General features: G+C 42.3%; 1 protein-coding gene across 1 annotated transcript in view; it reads left to right on the top strand.

Moving 5' to 3' along the window:
• The first annotated feature begins 218 nt into the window (after window positions 1-218).
• LOC144679053 (dyslexia-associated protein KIAA0319-like) overlaps window positions 219-10,771 on the top strand; it is a 116,746-nt gene continuing 106,193 nt past the window's right edge. Inside the window, exons 1-2 of the mRNA XM_078539313.1 lie at window positions 219-686; window positions 5,328-5,529. Of these exons, the coding sequence (XP_078395439.1) occupies window positions 342-686; window positions 5,328-5,529 (547 nt within the window). The 5' untranslated portion in view covers window positions 219-341. The remainder of the gene's footprint in view (window positions 687-5,327; window positions 5,530-10,771) is intronic.

Genomic DNA, 10,771 nt, shown 5'->3' with positions numbered 1-10,771 from the left:
TCCTGCGAGTTCCTCCAGCAGTTTCAATGTCTGAATGTATCTCAGCATGTTGTGATTTTCCTGGCTGTGACTTGGCATGGATGTTTGAGGGCCGCTGTTATATTATAAACTGCCAGAACAGGAATGAGTGTGAACCAAAGAAGACCAACGCTGTGGAATCTTACTTAACCTTTGTGCAAAGGTCACCAGTTCAGAAAGCAAGCTTACAAGAAGCCCATTATAAAGGCAGAGGGCATTCCATAGGGAAGCAGAGAGAGTTGGTGTCAACTGAGGGGAACGGTAACCTGCAAGGCTTGTATGGCGAAGGCCTGAGTCTTGATAGTTCTATAACGGAGGACTCCATGAGGGATTACAAAGAAATACCTGCGACTGTTGGGAATGCAGAAGATTCCAGCAAGGATCAAAAGCGGATGCGTGGCACACAGGACTGGCCACTGTGGGACTCCAAATATGATCTCGATATGTCTTCAGTGAAGGTTAGTGGAGTCAGTGATGAGGAGGAGGATAAGTCTGCTGGAATTCAAAGTGGAGCCCCTTCAGATGCGGGCTTTGCTGTTAACGAATCTCAGGAAGTATGGAGTGATGAAACAAAGCAAGAGGCAAATAATATGCTGAAGTTTGTCCCTTTGGAGACAGTGGGAAATCTACTGCAGAATTCAAATGAAAACAGCACCAATGTCCAAGAGGTACTTTTAAATATCTTGCTGTTGTTACAGGTTTTATTTAATTCTTCTTTGAAGGCATTTTCTCCCTATCCTCCTTGGATTTCAATGTTGTGCATCAGCCATTGTAAAGATAACCAGTGGGTAACCTTCCCATAGGTCAATCCAAGACTGCTAGGGCACATGATTGAGTTTGGGAGGAGCCGAGCAGGGGGGCAGAGGAGGGCAGCGGGCAGGTGGCGAAGGAAGAGTAATGGTTGTTCCCATTTCTCCTGCCTTCCTCAAAGGAAGTCCCTCAACACAATTGAAACTGGGAAGTTACGGTTTGGAGATTTAAGGAGCCTGAGCAACATACTTATTATGCTCTATGCTATAAGCAATAGTCCATTGTAGAAGGCTTTAAATTAACAATGTATTGAATTAGAAGCATTAAAGAGCTTTTACAGATGGGGCTCCAGGTTTCAAATCGTTGTTGTGGTAATTTGAAACTGGATCATGATGATGCTTCAGTTGCAGTTTAATGGTAGACAGCAATGTATTATGGTCAAATTAAAATACAACCCATTGGAGGACTAGTGCACATTGCAATTCAGAAAGCGGGATCACAGGCTCAAGCCTCTACTTCACTGACCTTGTGACCTGAGCCACATTGTTTAAGGAAGTGCCTGGGAGCAGCTAATTGCTCCATACAAAGTGGTGGTAAAACTAGAAGGGATGGTCCAATCAGGTTGGTCATTGGGCCTTCTGGTGGTGAACCAAGGATGGCAGTGGGCGGTGGCTTGGGAGCAAGCCCTCTGTCCAATCAGGTGGCTGCAAAAAGATGAGCATTTCTATAGCTCCTTCCGCAACCTTAGAACCCCGAAAGTGCTTTACAGGCAATGAAGTACATTTGAAGTGTAGTCACTGTTGTAACGTAGGGAAATGTGGCAGACAGTTTGCACACAGCAAGGTCCCACAAACAACAATGCAATAATCATCAGATCATCATCTTTTTTACCCTTTGGTTGAGGGATATATGTTGGCTAGGATCCTGGGAGAACTCTCCTGCTCTTCTTTGAAATAGTGCCATGGGATCATTCTCATCCACCCGAGAAGGCAGGCAGACCTTAGTTTAACATCTCATCTGAAAGATTTCCCCTCTGTTAGTGCACCTGTCCCTCAACATTGCACTGTAGTGTCAGCCTGGTTTTGTACTGGAGTGGGGCGTGAACTCAAAACCTTCTGAGTTGAAGGCGAGTGTGCTACCACTGAGCCAAGGCTGACAAAGGGATGGAACCGAGGCAGAATCTGAGATAAAAGGGTAAAAGACAGAATGTGGCCATTATTTTTAAAGAGAAACTCTCAATCTCCCCCAACATTGATTATAACTATCATTTTAATTATAGCACTCTCGGATATTGCACATTGTTCAACCCAATTCATTAATGAAGCCATGCTAAGTGTGGATTCAGACATTGCATCACTTTAACCAACGTTACAAAAATAAAAATTTTTTTTCAATGCAATGTTAAGAGCTAGCAGTGCACTCTGCTCAATATTATTTTTAACATTTAAAAATTTTCATTGTGGCTCCTTCATGGATTTTGATAACTTCAGAATATCGAACAACTTTTATTTAATTTGTTTTTTTATTCTTTTCTTTCCCTTCGCTTCCGAGATATCTGACTGCTAGCGTAATGTTTTATGAGAGACAGCCATTTAATGATTGGCCACTCTTGGATGAGCTATGTTCATACCATAAGATCATGAGCATCATGTCAGCAAGCCAAACCACATCTAATCCTTCCAGGAAAGAATGTAGGAGCTGGAGGAGATAGACATGAGGGAGTGAAGAGGGATGGGGTGTTTGGGAAGGGACAAGGCCATGGTGGGATTTGTAGGCAAGGGAATTTGATTCATTTGGAAACAGGGTGCCAGAATTTGTTATTCAGGATGGATGTAATGGACAAGGCTAATTTAGAGTGGGCCAAGATACAGGTGGTAGGGCTTTGGTCCGATTTGAGATTGAGGAAGGCAGGAGGCCAGCAGAAAGTGCTTTAAAGTGGCCAAGTCTGCAAATAAGACAAAAAATGGACCAACAGCATGGGAGTAGAAGTGGGCTGTGTTATCTAGGTGAAAGTATGCGACCTTGGTGCTGGAAGGGTCCTGGTGTTTAAAACTCAACTCCAGGTCAGACAGGACTAAAAGTTTATGAAAGGTCCTTTAGTGGCTGAGAAGGGGATAGGAATCAATGACAGGGGCTTAAGACACTGGCTTTATCTACCTGATTTTGAGATGGAAGAAGTTGTGACTCATACAACACCTGATGTCAGACAAGCAGTCTGACAATGCAGAAGCATTCAATGGAGATAATGGAGAAGCAGGGTTGGGTATGATCACGTGTGTGAAAGCTGATCCAATTCCTAAAAATAATATTGGCAAAGGGCAGCAAATGGACAACAAGAAGAGGAGGCCAAAAGTGAACCCTTGCGGAGGATGGCGGTGGGTGTGGGGTGTGTACTTCAATGGTTATATTATGAGGCAGGGAAAGAGCAACATTGCTGAAGATGTGCTGGCTGGGTTCAGATAGCTGGAAATAGAAGTATGCAAGAGCTGTCTCATGAAACTGAACGACAGCACAGGCATTGGAGGAGGATGACAAGTTATCCATATTGAATGCTGCAGGGCAACCAGGGAGAATGGAGAGGCATGTAACAGCATAGTCATGGCGGAAACCAAACCTTGTGCTGTTGCTGAGAGTTTTTCTTTGCTGTGGATTGGGGAAAGACAGATTGGAAGTGTTCAAAGAGGAAGAGGTGGACCTGGAGCTTTTTAGGTGAAGGACTTTTTGGGTGACAATACTGTGCACAGAAAAGTGGCAATCTTTCAGGAATCACTGGAGTCAGGGAGGGTCCCAGAGGACTGGAAAATCGCTAATGTAGCCCCCCTGTTTAAGAAGGGAGAGAGGCAAAAGACGGGAAATTACAGGCCGATTAGCCTGACCTAGGTCGTTGGTAATATTTTAGAGCCCATTATTAAGGATGAGATTTCAGAATACTTGGAAGTGCATGGTAAAATTGGGCAAAGTCAGCATGGTTTCATCAAGGGGAGGTCATGCCTGACAAATCTGTTAGAATTCTTTGAGGAGGTAACGAGTAGGTTAGACAAAGGAGAGCCAATGGATGTTATCTACTTGGACTTCCAGAAGGCCTTTGACAAGGTGCCGCACAGGAGGCTTGCTCAGTAAGATAAGAGCCCATGGTGTTAGAGCCAAGGTACTAGCATGGATAGAAGATTGGCTGTCTGGCAGGAGGCAGAGAGTGGGGATAAGGGGGTCCTTCTCAGGATGGCGGCCGGTGACTAGTGGAGTTCCACAGGGGTCAGTGTTGGGACCACAACTTTTCACTTTATACATTAATGATCTAGATGAAGGAACTGAGGGCATCCTGGCTAAGTTTGCAGATGATACAAAGATAGGTGGAGGGACAGGTAGTATTGAGGAGGCGGGGAGGCTGCAGAAGGATTTGGACAGGTTAGGAGAATGGGCAAAGAAGTGGCAGATGGAATACAACGTGGGGAAGTGTGAGGTCATGCACTTTGGTAGGAAGAATAGAGGCATAGACGTTCTAGACGTCATAGACGTTCTTCCCCATTCTAAATGGGGAGAGAATTCAGAAATCTGGAGTGCAAAGGGACTTGGGAGTCCTAGTCCAGGATTCTCTTAAGGTTAACTTGCAGATTGAGTCGGTAGTTAGGAAGGCAAATGCAATGTTGGCATTTATTTCGAGAGGACTAGAATATAAAAGCAGGGATGTGCTGCTGAGGTTTTATAAGGCTCTGGTCAGACCACATTTAGAATATTGTGAGCAATTTTGGGCCCCGTATCTCAGGAAGGATGTGCTGGCCCTGGAGAGGGTCCAGAGGAGGTTCACGAGAATGATCCCAGGAATGAAAGGCTTAACATATGAGGAACGTTTGAGGACTCTGGGTCTATACTCGATGGAGTTTAGAAGGATGGGGGTGGATCTGATTGAAACTTACAGAAATCTGAAAGGCCTGGATAGAGTGGACGTGGGGAAGATGTTTCCATTAGTAGAAGAGACTAGGACCCGAGGGCACAGCCTCAGAGTAAAGGGAAGACCTTTTAGAATAGAGATGAGGAGAAACTTCTTTAGCCAGAGAGTGGTGAATCTATGGAATTCATGGCCACAGAAGGCTGTGGAGGCCAGGTCATTGAGTGTATTTAAGACCGAGATAGATAGGTTCTTGATTGGTAAGGGGATCAAAAGTTACGGGGAGAAGGCGGGAGAATGGGATTGAGAAATTTATCAGCCATGATTGAATGGTGGAGCAGACTTGATGGACCGAATGGCCTAATTTCTGCTCCTATGTCTTATGGTCTTATGTATTTTCAGATCTTTCCATTGCAAGACGCCTTGTCTGCCAATGCCACATTGATGGGGGGAGCAACGGAGTAACATCCATCCATATAAATAAGAAAATTTTATCTAAAATCTAGAATAGCTGATATATCAATGCTTAAAAAAAATTGGAAACATATTTCACTTGGGAAATAGTCATCCACAAAAGTTGCTTTCTACAATCCATTTTCTTCTTTGAGAGTGCGCATCAAAGTAATGCAATATTTCTCTACAAGTAATCTGTGTTTTTCTTTCCCTTTTCCAGGAGCACGTATTTACCTCAAATTCATCGTTTGCTGAAACAACGTCTGCAATATTGAGCCCAGAAACCAGCAATTTTGCATTTGAACACCAAGAGAAGCCAGGAGAAGGCATCCAAATTGTAACTCCCAGTAGTGAGAGTTCACTTGCTGCATGGCCCACTGCCACAGAAGCATCAACAGTGTCTTCAATCACTAAGCAACGAGGTACTGTGCTGTTTTCTTAATTCAGCTGAAAAGGCGAAGTGCTGTTGTAATGTGGAATTTGAGTTTGAACGAAGAGCAATACAAATTATACCCTGCAACTGGGCACATAATCAGTGGAACACAATGGTGGATATCCAGCAACAATTTGCAAAAATCATACGATCTTACAGCACAGAAGTCGATTCTGACAATTGTGCCTGTGCCTGCTCTCTGAAAGAACTATCCAATTAGTCCACTATCCTGTTGTTTCCCCATAGCCCTGAATTTTCTTTCCTTTCGAGTATACATCTAATTCCATTTTGAAAGTTGCTGTTGAATCTGCTTCCACTACACTCCCAGGCGGCTAATTCCAGATAATGACAACTCATTGCCTCACTGGTTCTTTTGCTAATTATCTTAAATCTGTGTTGTCTGGTTACTGATCATCTTGCCAGTGGAAACAGTTTCTCCCTAACTGCTCTATTATAATTTTAAGTACTTCAATTAACTCTCCTCTTAACCTTCTCTCCCATAAGTTTGCAATTGATATTAAGGGATCAGATGGCAATAACCCATGAGAGTGAAGCTCATGTGATTTTTTAATGTTGTCTAAATTTTGAAAATTGATTGAGGTAAAAAGGTTGAACATGGATAGTCTGAATTGAAAGAGACAGTGGTGAACAAAGGCCTCTCACTATCATCCATTTGGCCACACCTGCACGCCACCTTATCACTGGCATTTTTCCTTTTGTTCTTTCTCTGTCTCCCCTTCCATCCAACACCCACCTTTCCCCTGGCCCCTAAACATAATAACTTACTTCAGATATGGTTTTTAATACTAGCTGATCACCATCAGCGTACCTCACAAATTGTGGGATCTAGAGAGATTACGATGTTTTGTTGCTCAGGTGGAGCTCTGTCTAATTGGCCCATCCTTTTCTGGTTGTTGCCCTCATGCCCGCTATGGGGAAAATAGCTTATATTATCATATTCCGAGGTCAAATAAAGCTTGATTGTTGAGAAACGTTTCTGTAAATTTGACAGCTGCTGTAAATTCTCAACTCTTGCCTGAGGAAAGAGCAAATTATTAGGATCTGACGAGATGTTTGATTTCTTTTCTCTTTTCTTTCTTACACTTTTGACATGTTGAAGTGAAATTTCTGAAGTATGATTGAAATACAGTAAATGAATGATGGCTGTGATTCAATTTAATGCTAATTTGTCCTGTCCACCTGCCCAAAGTCTTATCCACAAATTTTGATTGGCTAATGTCTGACTCTCTGGCTGTGTTTGTGTTGTTTGTCAATGGTGCCTATAATGCTTTTTTCTGATCAGTTCACTGACAAAAATGCATGTCTCCCCCTCCTTTGATTTAACATATCATTTGTGTATTGCTGAGAAAAGAGACATGTTGAAGCTAACAAGCAATTTAAGATTGTCAGTTGGGCTTGCAGTGTGGCGCATTTGAGTGTACTAGAAGCTACAGATATTAATACACAGGGCCCCGTTCTTTGCAGACAGAAAGAACATGTACACACGTTGCACCTGTTTCAGCTAAACAAAATAAGTGACGGCCATTTGTTGACTCATTCCTCAGGGCAATGCCTTGATCAATTGAGGTCAAGCTGCCTGGTTTAAATTTCAAACGATGCTTGGCAGATAACTGTCAGTCACCAAGAATTGGTGCATTCTCCATGGCAATGTCTTTACCAATTAGACTCCACTTGTCGACCAGTAAGCACTCATTTCTCATACAGTATAAATTGTTGTTTTCCCCTTATGTTGGTATTCTTGCGAAATGTCCTGATGAACATGAGGCAAAATGAAAAGCCTCAATATGTCTCTTTTTTTCAGCAATACTCAAGTTCTGTGCTACCAAATGACTATTTATATCATTTAAATTATGGCACATATGACAATGCAGCATTCCCTCAGTACAGCACTAAAGTGCTAGCCAAGATTCATGGGATTGTCTCGCACAGAAGGAGCCTATTCAGCCCATTGTGCCTGTGCTGGCACTTTAAAAGTGCTTTTCAATTAGCCCAATTCCCCTGCTTTTTTCCTGTAGTCTTCCAAGACTTTTTCTTTCAAGTTTCCTTTTGAAAATATTCAAAATCTGCTTCCATCACCTTTTCAGGCCGTGCATTCCAGAACATTATAAGCTGCTGTGTTTGTGTAAAAAAAAAAATTCTCTCCATTTCCCCTCTGGTTCTTTTGCCAATTATCTTTCATCCTGTGTCTGCTGGCTATTGATTCACCTGCCAGATTAGATACTGATGTCTCTGGATTCAGGCTTGAACCCATGATCTTCTGAGCCAGAGGTGAGAGTGATAACACTGAATCAAGCTGAGTACTGTATGCTGTATGAAGTGTTATTTTAAAGTATTAAACTACAAACAACCATTTTACAGTTGCTAGTTCCTCACAGATTTTTCCTCAATGAACCAAATGAGATAAAATGGCTGATTTTTTTTTCATTTTTCTAGTGTAGGAAACCACCAGGGCTCCAAAGGTTTAGGTCAGAAATTAATACTTAGGGGATAGATTTTAATACCTTTGGAACTTGGAGGAGGAAGGAAACACTAGAAAAAGATTTGAGAACTGGGAACTAATTAATTGGAATGTGCTGAGTCTTTGGGCTGAATTTTGCTGGAAAATAATAGTGTTTAAGACACACCACGGAATCACAGAATTGTTACAGCACAGAAGGAGGCCATTCGACCCATCGTGTCTGCACTGGCTCCCTGAATGAGCAGTTCACTTAGTGCCATTCCTCCCACCTTCTCCATGTAATCCTGCACATTCTTTTCAGGTAACACTCTAATTCCCTTTTGAATGCCTTGATTGAACCTGCCTCTACCACACACTCAGGCAGTGCATTCTCTACCTTAACCGCTCGCTGCGTAAAAAATATTTTACTCATCACTTTTGCTTCTCTGGCCAATTACTTTAAATCTAGGCTCTCTCATTCTCAATCCTTTCACGAGTGGGAACAGTTTCTCCCTATCTACTCTGTCTTGCCCCCCCATAATTTTCTATCAAATATCCCCTCAGCTTTCTCATCTCCAAGGAAAACAGTCCCAACTTCCTCAATCGATCTTCATAATTGAAGTTTCTCATCCATCGAACCATTCTTGTGAATCTTTTCTGCAGTCTCTCTAATGCTTTCACATCTTTCCTAAAGTGCGGCACCCAAAACTTACACAAGGCCAACATACACTCCTTGTGCTTGTACTCTATGCCCCTATTAATAAAGCCTAGGATGTTTTATTAACCTCACTCTCCACCTGCCTTGTCACCTTCAATGATTTGTGCACATATACATGCAGGCCCCTCTGCTCCTGCATCCCCTTGAGAGTTGTACCCTTTTTTTATATTGTCTCTGCATGTTCTTCCAGCCAAAATGAGTAATTTCACTCTTCTCCGCAGTGAAATTCATCTGCCGTAAATCAGCCAGGATATTCGGGGAATAAAGAGATGTACAGTGAGTTGCAAATGCCCAGAACTACCTGGCTGATTTATGTTGCTCCATTGTTTGGTTCACACAAAGGGTGTCACGCCCTTAGCTTTCCTGTTATCTCTGAGAACTTGTTGGATTTGCACAATGTCTATTAAACCCATCACAGAAAGCTAGGGCTGATAATTAAGAGTGTAAGTGTACTTTAATGATGTGATAATTGTTAATGCAATACCAATCAACATTGTTGACCCAGAAAGGGAACAGTGTAATTGTCTCATTCCTGCATGTAGTAAATTGTTGTTGGAGGTTTAAAAAAAAAATCAACTTTTTATTTTTTCTTTGTCTTTTTTCACTCTCTCTTAATCCAATCTTTCTTTCCCTCCTTTTAATTCTCTTTTCGTAACTAATTTAATTCTAATTTACCAACTCTATTCCACCCTCCTTCTCCATCATTCCTGTGTTTCTTTTGCATGATAAATCTCATTGGTTAGGAAGGTACACTGCTTATCCCACAGGAACAACTGTAGCGTTGGTCAATTTCAAATTCAGTAAATTGTAAGTCAAATTGTTTGATTAGGTAGGGAGGTGAGATAAGCATTGTCTGCAAATTATAAGTCTTTACATTTTGCTTTTCCTTGCACTCTGCAGGCTAGGACACCCATCATTCCATATGCTAATGTTACCTAGGTGATTTCAGTAGCGATAAAGCTGTTGATGTCTGCATTTAAAGCAATCTTGCCAACACTTGTTATTTTCAAAGGGAGTTCCAATCAAAAAAGAAAGAACTTGCATTTAAATTGCACCTTTCACAACTTCATATCCCAAAACGCTTGACAGCCAGTGGAGTACTTGAAATGTGGACAATTCTTTTATCTTCATTCTTGGGGTGTGCACGTTGCTGGCAAGGTCAACATTTATTGCCCACCCATAATTGCTTTTGAGAAGATGGCGGTGAGCTGCCCCCTTGAACCGCTGCAGTAATTGTGGTGCAGGTACACTGAGCACTTGTAGTTGGAGAGCTCCAAGATTTTGACCCAGCAATGATGAAAGAATGGCAACATATTTCCAAGTTGGTGTGGTGTGTAAATTGGAGGGGAATGTGGTGCAGATGGTGATGTCTCCATGCGCCTGCTGCCTTTGTTCTTGTAGACGTTAGAGGTCACAGAACACAAGAGATAGGAGCAGCTGATTGTGGGCTTCAACTCCATTTTTCTGCCCACTCCCTGTATCTCTTGATTCCTTGAGAGACCAATAGTTTGCCTACCCCAGCCTTAAATATAATCAGTGATGGAGCATCCACAGCCCTCTGGGGCAGAGAATTCCAAAGATTTACAATTCTTTGAATGAAGAAATATCTCATCTCGATCTTTCGTGATCAACCCTCTTTTCCTGAGACTGAGGCCTCATTCTCTAGGTTCTCCAGCCAGTGGAAACAATATCTCAGTGCCTACCCTGTCATGCCCCTTCAGAGTCCTGTATGTTCAATGAGATCACCTCTTATTCTTCTAAACTCCGGAGAACATAGACCCAATTTATTGAGCCTCTCATCATAGAACAACCCACACATCCCAGGGACCAATCTCGGGAGCTTTTGCTGTACTGCCTCCAATGTAAGTATATGGAGACCAAATAAATATGGAGACCAAAACTCCACAATTTGGTCTCACCAAATTTTACAATTGTAGCAAGATTTCCTTATTCTTGTACTCCAATCCCTTTGCGCTAAAGACCAACATGTCATTTGCTTGCTGTACTTGCATGCTAACTTTGATTTAGCAGGTGCTGTCAATGAACCTTGGTGAG

This window comes from Cetorhinus maximus, chromosome 3 (assembly GCF_964194155.1).
Source record: "Cetorhinus maximus chromosome 3, sCetMax3.hap1.1, whole genome shotgun sequence".
NCBI classification, from domain to species: domain Eukaryota; kingdom Metazoa; phylum Chordata; class Chondrichthyes; order Lamniformes; family Cetorhinidae; genus Cetorhinus; species Cetorhinus maximus.
This window is presented reverse-complemented; position numbering and strand designations above follow the sequence as displayed.